Raw genomic sequence first — 15,224 nt, 5'->3', positions numbered from 1 at the left:
AAAGCCCTTGGGCCTTCGGTCTGGTAGGCGTTACCGCTGTAAATGGCAGCCGCGGTGCTGAACCGTTGTACAGAGCCGGGGCGAGTTTGCCACTCAGCCCAGCGCCTATGATAATACAGAGCCACGCACATGCGCAAGCAGCCGCCAGTGTGCGCGGAGGGGGCTCAGGAAAGCGCGTGGAGGTCGAAGAAACGGAAAGGCGGAGTTATACGCGTGCCAGCTGCCTAGGGGAGCGAGGCGCGGGGGTTTTGAGGCCGGGGTTGTAAGCGTTAGCCGCCGAGCTCCGGTTTGTGCATCCTTCTTCATCTGCAAAATGAAATTAATAGTCGGGGTCCACCACACTGCAAGTTAAAGCCCATTAAAAAACAAACAAACAAACGAACAAACCATAACATCCAATTTACCAAAAGTTGCAAAAATAATTCCCATAGTCCTTACTCAGACTCATATTTTGCCACATTTGCGTTATTATCCTCTGTCTACATTTCTTTTTCTGAACTTCTGAGAGTGGTTTGTGCGTCTCACGCCCCTTTAACCTTTGAACTTCAGTTCCCATTCCCTAAGGACAAGAATCTCCTATGTAAGCGCAGTACAGTGACCGAAGTCAGAACTCCTAGCTCTGTGCTGCATGCTGCGCAATCAGAACAAGTAACACTGCAGCATCACCTCGTCTACCGCCAGAGTCCAGGGTGTTCATCGATCGCCCCACTCATTCCTCACAGCACGGGGTCCTCACAGCGGGGGAGGGTCCTCACCTGACCCTCCAGGATGGGGTCACGTCTCCGCAGGCCCACTAACCTGGAACGCTGCCTCGGCCTCTCCTTGTCTCTCACACCAGTGGCACTTTGGAAGAATGCAGGGCAGTTGTTGTGCAGCAGAATGGTCCTCATTCTGTTTCCCAGTATTTCTTCATGATGAGATTCAAGGTACGTGTCCTTGGCCAGATCACTAAAGTGGGGATGTGGCATCCTTCCTGAAGCATCTCTGCACACACAGGCTAGGCCCCTGCCCCCCATGAGTGAGACTCATTCTAATCACCTGGCCAAGGTGCTGTCCAGTTTCTCCCCTATACGGTTACTAAGTTCCCTTTGCCACTAATACGTTTTGTGTTGAATGATATTTGAAGACCTTATAAACATCCTCTTTCTCATCAAACACCTCCCCCCCCCACACACACACTTCAGTATCCATGGATGAGTCTCCTCCGACCAACCTTGACTGCGGCACAGGTTGCCAAGTGGTGATTTTCAACTTCACCTTCCTCTCACGTTTGTTAGTTGGCATTCTACTAAGAGGAAGAGCCCACCTCCACCATTTATTCATCGATGTGTTATCAGTGAGTACTCACAGGTTCCTGTCTTATTCTCTCTTCGTTTTGATGCCTGTATGTCATAGATTTACCCAGCGGGGGCCTTGCAGACCAGTTCCTGTGAATTTTTAGCCTCCCTCCCATTTTTATCTTCCTAACTTTCTATTACAACAAGATATTCTAGGTTCTGCTGGTACCTTCTGTGCCTAGTCATGGAATCAATCATTTGTCCAAGGAAAACTTCCAATGGTGGAGAATGTATTTAGAACCCAAGACCTGGTTGTAAGATGTGCTCACCGACACCAGGATATCATGGTTCTGGGGTTTCTTTTCTGACCATATTTGAAAATCTCTTCATAAGCAAATTAGGCCTGTTTGTAAATTCATATACTGATCGGTTTGGTTTCAACTCTGTCATATTATTATGTTACAATTAACGCATGTATAATGTTCTGCTTATTGAGTTTCTACACTATTCTTTACTATTTAAAATAGTTTTTTTAGGGGTTTGGAGTAATAGGGTTTCCAATACTTCAAAAATTTATATTTTGCATTGGTGTAGGTTATGTATTTTTATATTATCCTTAATCCCTTCTTCATTGCTTAACCTTTTAGTTTCTCCTCTGTCCATTTTCTATGGTTTCCTCTGACTCCCACGTATTACCTGTTTAACAATTCTGGTTTCCTCTTCCTCTCCCCCCATTGTTTGTAGTTGTACCTGTTCTAAATTCTCAGGAAGTAATAGTGCGTACAGACTGTTCTCCCACCAATTAAATGTACGAATGCTCGCAGTCATTTTGCTGGCTTCTTCACTTACCTCTTGGTTGGAGAAGCTCATTCTTCGAGAAAAGAAATGTGACTTGCTCTGAATCTTTGCCCTCTGTTCACATCTGTGTGCCTATAACTTTAATCCTTGAAGTATGGGCACAAAGACCCTTGGCTAGTATTTTCTTTCTCTGAGTTTCTTGGAAATGCTATTCTACCTTTGCCTTGTTTGGTATGTTGGTAAGAAATCTGACACCAGCCTAAGTTATCTCTATAAGCAACTCGATCTTTTTGTCTTGAGTTGATGATTCCAGACCAACCTCCCAAGGTATGTGGAAGTTGCTGTGTGTAGGTAATTTAAATTTTCTCTTATTTCTGGATTATTTGATGGGATTATAGCTTTTTTTCCAGTTTTATTAAGATGTAATTGACATTCAGCACTGTGTAAGTTTAAGGTGTACAGCGTAATGACTTGGCTAACATATACTGTGAAAAGGTTACCATAATATCTATGATCTCATAGAGATATATTTTTAGAAATCTCTTTTTCCCTTGTGATGATAACTCAGGATGTCCCCTCTTAACTTTCAAACAGTGTTTCATACAGCAGTAGTAACTGCATCATCACGTTGTACATTGTATCTGGGATTATAACTCTGTTTCACTGTTTAGTGTTTCTGCTTCGGGAACTCAGGTTACAGGTATTTCGGTTCTTCTTCTCTTTCACTTCAACCACTTTTTTTTCAAGTTTTCACTTCTTTATTTATCTTATTTTCAATGTCTTAACTGATTTATTGTGGTTCTTTCGAGTCCTTTTATATACTTAGATTTGAATGTACGCTCCTTTGGACTCCTTGTAATCATTCTTTGTTTCTGGGATAGTTTTATCTTTGTTTTTTAAATTTCTTTCCTGATTTGATCAACTCTTGTTGCATTTCTCCTGAGTTTTTGTCTAGCCTTTTCCTAGGTTTTGAATTTTGGATTCTAGTTGAATAGATATACATGTATGTACGTGTTTGCATGTCCAAATACCTGATACTTTGTCCAGTTTAATATTTGGATATGTGGTCTTACAGTTTTCTTCTGCTTCTTTGTTTTATTGGGGGCGGGTTATCAGCTGAAATGCTATGAGTCACTTTTCTCATCATAAGAAATATGGTTAATTTTCTGTTTCCTTTTTGCAATAGCTTTGTGTGCAGCTAATGTGCTGTTTTTGCTACCAAGCATTTTGACACAGGGTTCCTGGTTCAAGGATGTTCTGTCTGCATGCTCACGTGCGGTTTCTCATAGATACCAGTGGCTGGGGAGGGGAGCCACCGTCTTCTGTTTCCGCGGTATCTTTAACTTTCCCTTCTTCCTTCTTTCCTTTCTCTGCCAGGCCTCCAAAGGGCAGCAGTGCCCTTTCTTTATCTCTCTGACTTTTCCCAGAAGCAAGGCTTCTTTAAGGCTGCCACCTCCTGTCCTCTTCCCTTTCAAACCTCTCTTCTGAATCCAATACTAGATCTGTGTTCAGGGTTTAGTTCTTGGCGTTGGACTTTCTCTTCCTAGAGGGATTTAAGCCTGGGCTTCACTTAAGTCCTTGGCAACAGTGGGAGGGAACTCTGTTGGAATTTGACGTCCTTTCTTCTACTTAAGAAGTAGTTTGAAGTTCAGTTTATGGCAGTCCCTGTGCCAGGAGCACCGAAGGCTCATTGGCTTGCGTGTGTGTGTTTTGTTGAGCGAGCGAGGAGATTCCGATTCAGGCAGCTGTCATTATGCTCTAGACCCCGGAGATCCTGAAATCACTTTTTAAATATCAAGTGCTAAGTAACATTTTTGTTTTTCGTTTCTATGAACGCTGGAAACTTTGCAGTTAGAAGGGCCTCATCAGGGTTACGTAGATTCTGTTACAAGACAGATCTACCTTCTTGCATCTTTAAAGATGTTGAGTGTGCTAACTCCTCTTTTAAGAAAGGAATTAAAAAGCTTTTAAAATATACATTGTTTCCCTTTTCCCCATTTCATGTTTACTTAAAAAAAAAAAACACACACACACACACACACAATACCCTGCTATTAAGCTCTGTGTTCATCCCCGGAAAAACGTTCCCTTGAAGAAGACCGCTCAGCTTCTACCTCTAGTTCCCCACCTCTGCAAATGAGTAAATAAAACGGACACCTGGGGATCAGGGGCGTTTAGCAGCAAGATTAGTAAGAAAATTGTAGCGAGCAGCAGCGAGGTCGGGTCCAGGAGTGGGTTGCTGCAAAAAACTCAGGTAGGTGGGCCAATAAAAGAGACCCTTTTAGGGGTCTGACGTGGTTTGGAAGAACGCGTCGGTAGTCTCTGCAGGGCAGCAAGCACCAAACGGCAGTGACCGAGCTTCCCCCGCCCCGCACCGTGCCTGTGCACGTGCGTAAGAGCACGGGCGCGCGCGCTCCCCCGGGGTCCAGGCAGCCACCTGTCACTCATGGGGGGCGGAGGGGCGCGCGGGAGGACGCAGAGGAGGCGGGGCGGCTGGCGCGCCGCAGCCCTGGAGACGCGCTAATCCCCTCTCCTCCGCCCGCGCCCGGCCGCCGCCGCCCGCTGATTGGTCGCCCTTTGCTCCCTGACCCCCCGGCCGCCTCCGGAGCCGCGGCTTCCTGCTCGGGGACTGCGCGGCTGTCCCGGCCCGGGGCGGAGCTCTGCGCCCGGCGCGCGCCGCCCCCGCTGCCTCTCCGAGCGGGAGCGCGCTCCGGAGGAGGAGCCGCGCCGCGCCCTTCCCCTTCCTCCGCTCCGCCCCGGCGCGCCCCGCCGGCCCGCCCGCCTGCCCGCCGGCCCCTGGCAGCACTCGCTAGCAGCGGCGCCGCGGCCGGCGGCCGAGTGGGGAGAATGCGGCGGCGCTCGCGGATGCTGCTCTGCTTCGCCTTCCTGTGGGTGCTGGGCATCGCCTACTACATGTACTCCGGGGGCGGCTCCGCGCTGGCCGCGGGCGCGAGCGGCGGTGCGGGCAGGAAGGTGAGTGAGTGGGCGCCCGCCCGCGGCCCGGCCCCCCGAACCCGGACTCCTTGCCACCCCCGCGCCCGGCCCCCCTGACGCCGACGCAGTCCCGAGCCCCCGCTCGGACGTGGCCGCCGGGCATCGAGGGGAGCTCCCCGCCCCTTCTGCTCTCCTCGGTCGGGACCTCGGCTCGGGCCCCCGGCCCCGGGCCTCCCGCGGAGTCCCTGGGGCAGCGGGCGCACCGGTTCCTCCGCGCTCGCCGGGCTCGGAAGAGGGCCACCCGGCTCAGCCCCGCTGGGCTGGGGACCGCGGGTGCCTTTCTTGTCGCCCCCTTCCCGCTCCGTAGACGTCCCTTCTGCTCCACGTAACGAGTTGAGTCTTGTCCGGCCGCCGAGCCCCATCCCCTACGGTGGGAAGTTTAGGGGTGCGGGGGTTGTGCGGGTGTTAGGAAACACAAAAGGGGTGGGGAGGAAGGGAGGGCGAGGCGGCTGGCTTGCCGGCGAGCCGTGTACAGGAGGAGGGAGCAGTCCAAGTTTCTTCTCAGCCCTTTGATGCACGCCGCTGCAAATCCTCCCTCCCTTCCCCCGTGTCACCCGCGTGAGGAGGGGGCGCAGTTCTGGACTCGGTCCCTTTCTCTGCTCCTTCCTCTGGGGGCGGGGGACGCAGCCAGCCCGGTGTCGGATAAAACGGACTTCTCTGGGCGGGAGTAAGCGGAGGCCACCTTGCCTCTGCGCCCCGAGTGAGGCCAGCCACCGCCATGTCCCGACCTTCCTCTCCCGGGCCCCGCGTTACACTCTGCCCTGCTCGGCCCCGGCCCTCCCGCGCTGCGTGCGCCAGCCCCACTCCCCCGTGACGCGGGGATAGTCTAAGGGTGTGTTTTCGACAGGCCCCAAGGGCCGAGCGATTAGGCCGTGGGGATGGCCCGGCGTTTCGGAGGGGGGGACTGAGTGCCCGGAGAAGTCGGAACGGCGGCGCGGTTCTGTGGCGGCTGAGCCCGCTGGGGCCGGGAGGGCTCTGGGCTGTGCGCACGCTGCCCGGCGGTGTTTGTGGTGTTGCGTGGCTAACAGGTTTTGCAAGCAGCGTTATCTTTTCCAGTAATGGGGGTTCCAGAGTCCTGGAACCCCCATTACTGTGAGGTTGAGTGACATCGCCAAGCCAGGAAACTCTGAGTTGATAGAGGTGGACCACGGGCTGGGCTGGGACCAGGGAGTGGTATCCTGAAACAAGGCGAGCTGCGGGACTGACTAGCCTTCAGGTCCAACCCGTGAATGTCAGCCTTGAGTCTGGCTGCCTCAGAGGTTTTCTTCCTCCCTCCCTCCATTCATTCGTTCCTTCCTTCACTGATTCTTAGCTGGAGGTGTTAGATGGAAGTAGGTGCTGTATTTGATTCTTTGAGAATTGCATGGGTTTGCTTTATCTAGCCGGGCAGAAATGGAAATAGTTTTTCCATGTGCTGAATTGGCCTGGCTTGGTCCTGAGCTGACAGTGTACTCCTAGCCTTATTTTCCCAATTCCCTCTCTCTCTTTTCTAGAGCAGGGAAGGCAGGGAGAAAAAGAGGGAGAGAAACATCCATGTGAGAGAGAAACGTTGCCAGACCCGGACCAAGCCCACAATCTAGGCACACCCCCTGACTGGGAATCGAACCGGCGACCTTTTGCTCTGTGGGGCGACACCCAGTCAACTGATCCACACTGGTCAGGGCTTTCTCTTCCCGCCTCTTTTTTAATGCAGAAAACTGCTGTATAGGTACACGAAGTCTCCCTTTATTCTCACACGGCAAAGAGCCGGTGCACCCCATAGAGGCGGTGCGGCTGCTGCCCTAGTGAAAACTACGGTCGTGTTAGACTGGAATTCTTTCAGAACTGCTTCCCAGTGAACTGTGCCTTGGCAGGGCCACACGGCCTGGTTTGCTGGTGTGCCCTGGCAGAGCTCTCCGCCTCTCCTGCGAAAGCCAGCCGGACAAATAAGCCAGTCTTGGGACTTGTCTTCCCTCATGCTGCCCCTTCCGTTAGCACATGTGAGGAGAAACGGCAACAGTGTGGCCTTAGCATCTGCAGAGGCTGGACCAGCCTGGTGGGTGGGCTTCAGCTGGTGGAAGGTGTCCGAGGGGGTCTCCCATGTTGACCTCTGACGTGTTATCCTTACTTTAAAAAAAAAATCCTGGAACTCCTTGTGGACGGACTGGCACTAGGAGGGAACAGGGACCATGCAGAAAAAAGCATGGGAAATGAAGGATTACACGTGCATTGGTGGTGATTTGGGATTCTATTCTTTATGTCAACCAACCATAAAATTTAATTCAGGCCCTAGAATGGCTTAGTGATTTGTGGGTTGGGGAAGAGGTGTGGGAATGCAGTAGCTTCTAAAACTGCAGGAAGAAGACCTCGGAACTTAGTGTGGGGGACCCTGTTGTCAAGGGGGAAGCCCCGAAACCCTCTGGAGGGGGTGAACGGAGCCTGGCCGTCCTAGAGTTCAATAATCCGGCGTATAACACTGTGCCGCCTTCCTTCCTTCCGAATTGTTTCCACGGATTTTGAGACTAGAAAGTCTCTTCAAATTTAGTTCACCCTCATGATAAAAGGAAATATGGAGTATTTTTAGCTTGGAAAGTATGGGCATAAAAAGATGTGGTATGCATGAACAGACAGAATTTAAATACTAGCTAGAGTGTGTGAGGTGTAAGCGGACTTATGTTTCTTCTCTTGTTTCCTACGTTTCGAGGCGAGGCGCTAATTCCCCCTTAAGCTGGTTTCTCTGCGCCCCGACGTTTTGCACGGGGCACCGGGCTTCAGTGCTAGGCTTGGGGGGGTTGTCTGTCCAGTATTTCTGCCGCTTCAGCGCCCTCGCCCGGGCTCATCGCTGCATCCTGCTGGTTAAATAACTCACCTCCGAGTGGCAAAACCCAGAAAGCCGGCTCCCCTCAGACTGCAGACCCCATAAACCAAACCTGAGCTGGCGCTGAGAACCACCCCGGGATGCGCTGCCCCACCTGGGACTCGAGGCTGAGCTCCCGGGCGTGTGTCACGCCGGGTTCTGCAGCACACTGCTGAAAATGCCGTGGCATCCACGCCTGTGCCGGCCCCTCCACTCCCCCTATTTTGCCTTTTCCCTGTAAACTGACGATTTGCACTTCAAGGGTGCCTTTCCTTTGAGCATCCGAATGCCTTAAAATTTTAATCGCGTTGAGTCTCCTCCCCTGGGCCTTGGGATGCTGGCCGTGGATGGAGCCTGGGAAGAGAGAGATTTCTCGTGAAAGGAACCTGCCTGCCTCTGGGTACAGCGTGGCTGTTGAGCACGGAAAGGGGAGGGTTTCCCAGCCTGTGAAGAACGTCCTCTACTGAAAGAGAGTGTGTCGGGTCTCAGGCCCCTCCTGCGTGTCCCCCACCGCTTTGGGGGGTGAGGGAAAGGGACAGCAGGGCACACACCACACACAGGTCCAGGCAGCCTGCTCCCTTTCCAGCGGTCTTGCTTCGTGGGAGCAAGGTGCTGCAGCCCTTCCTCTGGGGGGTCCGGGGTGGAGCCCTTGGGGCATGAACTTGCAGGAGGCATTGAGGATTAGGGGACCTCTTCTTGGACCGATGAGGGGCCTCACTTGGCTGGGGCCTTGGTGCCTGTCTGTAGAGGGGAACTTTCGGGTATGAAACTGGGGAAGGAGTTTGGGACTAAAGTTGTGGAGTGCTTCAAATGCCCAGCTGACGTTTTGGTGTTTAATATAGTGGATCACAGGGAACCAGCAGTGTTTTGGGAACCAGTGGACGTTCGGATGAAGGGGAATGGCACAAATCTCTTTATTGGCAGCGAGCGAGAGCGGTTTTCTACTCCTTTCTGCTGGGTGACCTTGACTGATTGGCTGATCCCTTCTGATCCTCGGTTTCCTCCTCTTTACAGTGGGGATAATTATTTTCCCTTGGTGGCAGAAAACTAAATGCTATTAGCAGGTCCTGGCAAATAATAGATGCTGAATAAATGGTGTGGGGGTGGGGGGAGAAGAAAAAGGAAAAGCCTGACTCTTCCCTTGGAAATACAGTGAAGCAGGAATCCCTGATTTCTGAAAAACTGTTGCTGTGTTTTTTCTTTTTAATCTCACATCCGTTCCTCCAAGATTTGGTTGGTTCCTTTGGGCTTGTCCTGCCAACCTTGACTGATACTAGGACTGCCCTTTTGGGAAGGGGTCCAGACACCATGCCAGTCCTTGTGCCCGCTGTGGTGTCAGGGCGGGGTTCCCGTCGGTGGGCTGAGGACCCACCTTTCTGCGGGGTGTGTGCGCACTGTGGAGGTGTCCCTAAGTGGAGGTCTCCCGTGGTGACGAGGCTCTGCCCGCTCCCCACCCAGCTGCTGGGCTCTCCTGTCCCTGCAGCCTCGCTTCTCCTGGCAGCAGGAGATGGCTATCATCACTCAAGTGTGCTTGGTTTGAGGTCGAGCACGAGGCTGCCGCGTGCTGTGATGGGCGTCAGCAGATCTGGGAGCGTGCCTGTGGGTGGTTGTGAAGGGGGGGGGCCTGCACCACACACCACCAACAATCAGTTTGGAGTTCAAAGAAATTCCATTTGAGGTGCGAGTTGGATGTTGAGGTGAGGAGGGCTGTAGCAGGGGAAGACAGTTGGAGAGCCGGAGACTCTGACAAACTGGCATTGTAACATAAACTTTTCTCTAAAGGAAACAAAGTTTCTGCATTCTGGAGTTACACTGTGGCTTCCTCAGGGTGCTCAAACATAATGGAAACAGATTGTGGCTGATAAACGGTGCAAAAATAATGAGCTGTCCCCTACCATCTAGCAGAAAGGAGAGAGAAGCAGCTGTACCCAGCACGGAGTGGGGTTGGCCTGCTCGGCCTCTGGCAGATCTCGGGGCGGGTGGGAGAGGCCCAGGGAGGTAAGGTTGTGAGGAGGCTTCAGGCCCCCTGTGCATCTCTCTGCTCCTGGAGAGGGGTGGGTGTCCTGCTTGGATCGGAGGAAGTGGTCAGAAAAATGATGGAGGCTGGGGAGATTATATATATATATATAATTTCTCATTGCTGCCATTTATGTTTCTTAGATCTTTTGGGAGGAGGAAGTCAGTCCGAGAAGACATCGATTTCCAAGCAGGCTGCACTGCCTAACTTGCAGCAGGTCCAGGCCAGCGGGCTTAGTGGGGGTGAGGGGCTGCTGGGGCAGAGACACAGGCCCACGCAGGAGCTGGCCCTGAGGTCCCCGTAAGAAGGCAGGGTGTCCCCTGGGAAAATCTGTGACATCTCCTCACTGGCCCAGCAGAACTCATGGGATGAGAAACCAGCAGAACCTGGCCAAACACGCCCCCAGTTTTCTCCTGTGAATACCGCGCTGGCGGGTGTGTTTGCAGGGCTGGTGCCGAGACACACACGCTGGTGGAGGTCCAGTGGAGACGCGCTTGTACAGCCACCCAGCTTCAAGCAGGGAGGAGCTTCCACACTGGCTGTTAAACAAATGCCACTCTCCCCACGCCCCCGGGGCCCTGCACCCCCAGCCTCCCTGGTCTTCCCTGTCCTAGGGGTTCCTTCTCTGTGAAACCTGTCACTGCACAGGCCCCTCAAACCCTGCCTTGTGCCCACACTCACTGAGTGTCATCAGTCCGTGACTGCCAGGGGATCGAAGGAGGTGTCATCTGGGTCTCATTTCCATGACCTGCAAGGTCACCCTTCTCCTTGAGGAAGTCTTTGATTCGGTGTTGCTCCTGGGGATCCTCGGTCCGCCCATGTGGTCTTGGATTCTGGCCTCCAGACCGTCCAATTGGCCGGGTTCCTTCGGGAGGAACTCCAGGCACTTCCACGAGGATCGCTCCTCCAGCGAGGATTACATCGAATACGTTGGCCCTTGCTCTTCAGCTGACTCTCATGCCGTCAGAGAGGAACTTGACCTTGCTCTCTTAGGTGGAATGAGGGTTTGGTCACGCATTGACCTTAACAACTAACCCGGGTGTGGAGGTACCAGAACATTCCTGTCCAGTTCGCTTGGCCAGTGGAGAGAACCCGTGTCACGTTTCTCCTTTCTGACCAGGTGCCCATTTCTGGGAAGTGAAAGCCTGCTCCAGGGGCTGACACGTCCCCGCCTGTCCTGCGGTCCCTGGCCCCAGGCAGGTGGCTCTCTGCCCCTGCTCTCACACTGCCTCCCCAGGACAGGTGAGACGCTTGGCGCTTCTGACGTTAGTCACACCGGGATGGCGGGCCCGGGGAGTGTGTGATCGTCAACGGGTTTCTTAGCATCTGGCACGTGGATGCCGTGATTTCAGCAGGGCCGGGTCTGGAGGAAGCCCCAGCGGTCCCATAGTCGCGCTCCTGGGCCTGCACCAAGGGCGCTGTCCTTGGCTTTGGGGGCCATGTGCCCTGGGCCCATGTCATGGGCTGCTGCAGGGGGTGGCTGCCCAGATGGCCAGTGGTCTGGTCGCTCACGGACCAGCCTGCCTTGCTGGGCCGCCTGCCCCGGCAGCTGTCCCTTCACCTCTGCCCTCCTGTGGGTCTCTCTCAGTTCCCTCCTGCCGGACACCTGTCCTGCGGTGCTAGTGGCTCGTCGTTGGAGGATCGACCCTTTGGGAGGTGGGGTCCAGGACTGCTGGGGACAGAGTTGCCGAACTTCCAGAGCCCAAATCAGGGCACACGTTTTGACAGGGACAAGGCTCGCTCCTTGGGGGCAGTGGTGACCCTTGTGACATTTTGAGCTGGGCAGTCATAGTGGGGGGCTGCCCCGAGTCGTAGGGGTTTGCAGTTTCCCTGGCCTCTCCCGCCAGATGTCGGAGCACCCCCGCCTCCTCTGTGACAACCGGCGGTGTCCGTGCCGTTGCCCAGTGTCCCCTGGGAGGCGGATGCGCCCCTGGTTAAGAACCGCTGCTGTGGCGGGCCAGTGTGCTAGCTCAGATTTCTTTTTTCCTCCCTGCCGCCCTCACGGTTGGATGTTTCGGGAGCGGGCCGGCTTCTCTGGGGTCTGGGGAAGAGTTGTAACTGAGTCGGCATACGGTGGGCACCCGCTGTGGGTCGGGCTCACCCTACTGCTTTACAGGTGTTAATGTGCTCCCCTGTCCAATGAAGATGGGAGCCCAGAGAGGCACAGGAACTTCCCCAGGGCCCCAGAGCCAGGGGTGGAGGGCAGACCGGGGTGTTCTGGCGGGAGAAGGCTGCCCGGGGGCCTGGCAGCAGTGCGCCTTGCCTGCAGCGTGCGGGTTTCCGCCAGCCCGCGGTGTGGACGCGCCTTGCCCATGTGGATGCCCGGGCTGCCCACGCCCCCTCCTCCGGCAGTGCGCCCGTCCTATGCGCCACGTGGGCACCGTCCGGGAAGGCACTGGGAGCAGGCGGCGCCTGCGATGCTCCGATGGGGGAGTCAACCCTGTTGCTGCTTTCCTTCTTCCCTGCTGCCCTGGGAACTGTTTGCCGTGCTCCGATCCTTCCCGCTCCGCCCGTCCTGAAGACGGCGGTCCTCAGCTGCCCGCTGCCAGGAGCAGGAAGGAACCGGCCCTGGTCCCTGTCACGCCTTCTTCCCAGGGGGGTTTCTTGAGCTGCTCCCGTGTGCCAGGCCCTGCTGGGGACGGTATTTGGGATACAGCGGTGACAGCAGTAGACAAATACGCTAGCATTCATGAAACTCTCCTCCTGGGGCAGGAGGCAGGGAGTGAGACAGAATGTGACCAATGAGTAAATTATAAAGTGTGAAAAACGGTGCTAAGTGCCGTGGAGAGAGAAAGAGCAGCGAAGACCTTGGGACTGGGGGGTGGGCCGGGGGGGCCGGCTGGGTTGCAGGGTGAGACTGTCCTGTAGGCTTCCTGGGGAGGGGGCTTTGGAGCAGGTCTCAGTCAGACTCCAGCGGGTGAGCCGGCTTCACGCCCTGCCTTGTTGGCGGCGCCCTCACCCTCCTCAGGTTCTTCTGTCAACGCACAAGCCCGTCTTTTCCCCTGAGGGTTGCTGCCTTTGGTTTGTCTTCCCCATCACGTGGAAATCTTGGGTCTTGCCTCCTTGTCCCCACGGTACCTGTCCTCCCAAACCCGAGTCACCCACCGCAGGCTGGGGCTGATTTAGGTGCCTGCAGGTTAATTTGCTCATCGATTTAGGTGCTTGCGGAACAATCCCGTTAAGTGCGTCTGAGCCTATCTCTGTGACGTGCCAAGTTGGCCTGGGGAAGCACCCTTGTCTGTTGTTGATAGGCAGGCTGTTACATCTCATGCACTCATGCATCTCATGCACGTGTGCAGGGCGCTCCACCCCTAATGAGAACTCCTCGCTGGTCCCTGCGCAGCACAGAACTTCCCCCGCAATGTCAGCCCTGTGAGTTGCTGGGGGCAGTGGGGGGGGGTCGATTTCTGCAGGAAACCAGAGGTCAGATGCCTGCCTGGTGCCTCAGCGTTGGGCGGGCCGTTATTGGCGGTGTGGACAGCGCTGAGGTGCTGTGACCTAAACTATTTGTGGAAGATGAAATGGGCATGCGGCTTCGCTGCCCGCAGCCACTTGAAGGAGGTGGGGCGGTGGGAAATGGCAGGTCCTCCTGGGTCCTCAGGGACAGCATCCAGCTGCTTTTTGCAGAAGCTGTTGGCATTTATGAGGGTCATTAGAAGCTTTATGGGGTTATGTGCTGTGCCGCCAGCATGCTTCTGGACGGAACAGCTGGAACCTTACGTGGAGGCCAAGAAAAGGTGATTTTTAAAGACCGTCAGACTCAAGAGCAGCTGCTGACGTTTTTCGTCTGAGCTTCAGAGGCCAGTCCAGGGGGCGAGCTCCCCCCGCCCGCCCCCTGGGCCCGAAGGGTGCTGCTCAGGAAAGATGACAGCCTGCAAATGAAGGGTCTGCCTTCGCTGAGTCATCCTGTGAGCGCGTGAGGGGCTGGCGGTGATTAAAGGCCTGCGTGGTGCAGGTGCCCGTGCAGCAAGCACTCTGTTATCAGGGAGCAGGGAGACTCTGGCGTTGGGGGGTTTGTATGGCTGTCCTGGATGGTGGGCTGGTTGGCCCAGCGCGGGATGCCTTCCGGCCTCATTATCTCGGTCTTTCCTGCCTCAAGGGCTTCCCCGTTGACCTAGATGATGCGCTTTTGCTCCGTGACCTTCAGGAGGCTTAGCTCCTTTCCACTTCCCTCTCTCGCCCTGTTCCGTTCCCCTGAGCCACGAAGTTCGCCCACTTGTTCTACTTCCTGTCTCACTGAGGATCACTGATTTTTCTTGTGTCTGCAATATACCTTTTTCATCAGATCTAAGATGCCATTATGTGTACAACCATTATCTCAGGTACCACTAGGAAAGAAAAAAATACTGTTCATTCAACTGTGTCACAGTGGTTTCTTGATCAGTTAGTGTTTTTATTCACTACGAATTTAAAGACCTCTTTCAGACTTAACTGGATGCTGGTTTTCAATATATCGCTCTTGTGCAAAGATAAAAAGGAAAATATACCTGAAATGCACGGGGTTAGGTGTTCCTAAAACTGTTCCGGAGTCTACTTTTTGACTCAGAGGTTTGTACCTGTTCTCCTCTATGCTGCCAAGATCTTTGGTGATGCAGCATTTCCTTAAAAAAAAAAAAATCCTAAGAGAGCTAAGAGACCTTGGTTCTTGGCTCTTAACATAGCTCGGCAATTATGTCGAGTTAGCCAACTTTGACTTTTCTGGGAATTGTGCCTAACTCCCTGGTTCACCATCCATTCCTGTCCCACTCAGCTTGGTTCGTAGGGATTACAAGTACCTTATTGTTTCTGGGGTTTTCTTCCAGGCCGCTGACTGGCGTCCTGCAGACTTTGCTGCTCATGTGCCGTGTCCGTGGCGGGTGCCTCGTGGCCCGTGCCTGGCCCACGGCATCATACCGGGTCGTCCATCCTGGGATGCGTCCCGATTTCTTGTGTTAAGCTGTTGGAAGGAACTGTGGGTTAGAACTGAGTTGCAGTGTTTCTTTTCCTCTTGTGTCAGATCACTCAGCCCCAGCCCCGTGTCCCTGATGAAGGAGAGGGGTGGCCCTCACCGAGACGGGCTTGTCTGCATCTGCTTGCTCCCAAGCCCCAGAATCCGCAGAAACAGGTGTCCTTCCTGCTTTTTGTCTTGGAGAGATGAGCAGCCAAGGAGCGTGAACCCGTCAGCAATGTGTCTGAGCGTTTTCTGTCAGTGAGTTACCCGGCTGAGCTCTGGGGTCTGCCGTGGTGACCAGGACACCCTGTCTTCCTTCAGGGACCTCACAGTTGCAGAGCAAACCAGCTAGAGAGGGTCTAAGAAAATCAC

The 15,224-nt window shown here is 54.3% G+C and overlaps 1 protein-coding gene across 1 annotated transcript in view; it reads left to right on the top strand.

Annotated features, from left to right (window-relative positions):
• Positions 1 to 4,824: 4,824 nt before the first annotated feature.
• The window catches only part of GALNT2 (polypeptide N-acetylgalactosaminyltransferase 2), a 152,563-nt gene continuing 142,163 nt past the window's right edge, over positions 4,825 to 15,224 (top strand). Inside the window, exon 1 of the mRNA XM_045861076.1 lies at positions 4,825 to 5,048. Coding sequence (XP_045717032.1) covers positions 4,923 to 5,048 — 126 coding nt within the window. The 5' untranslated portion in view covers positions 4,825 to 4,922. The remainder of the gene's footprint in view (positions 5,049 to 15,224) is intronic.

This window comes from Phyllostomus hastatus, unplaced genomic scaffold (genome assembly GCF_019186645.2).
Source record: "Phyllostomus hastatus isolate PE091 unplaced genomic scaffold, TTU_PhHast_1.1 phas_contig_148, whole genome shotgun sequence".
Lineage (NCBI taxonomy): Eukaryota > Metazoa > Chordata > Mammalia > Chiroptera > Phyllostomidae > Phyllostomus > Phyllostomus hastatus.
Note: the sequence above shows the minus strand (reverse complement) of the source record. Positions and strands in the feature narration are given on the sequence as shown.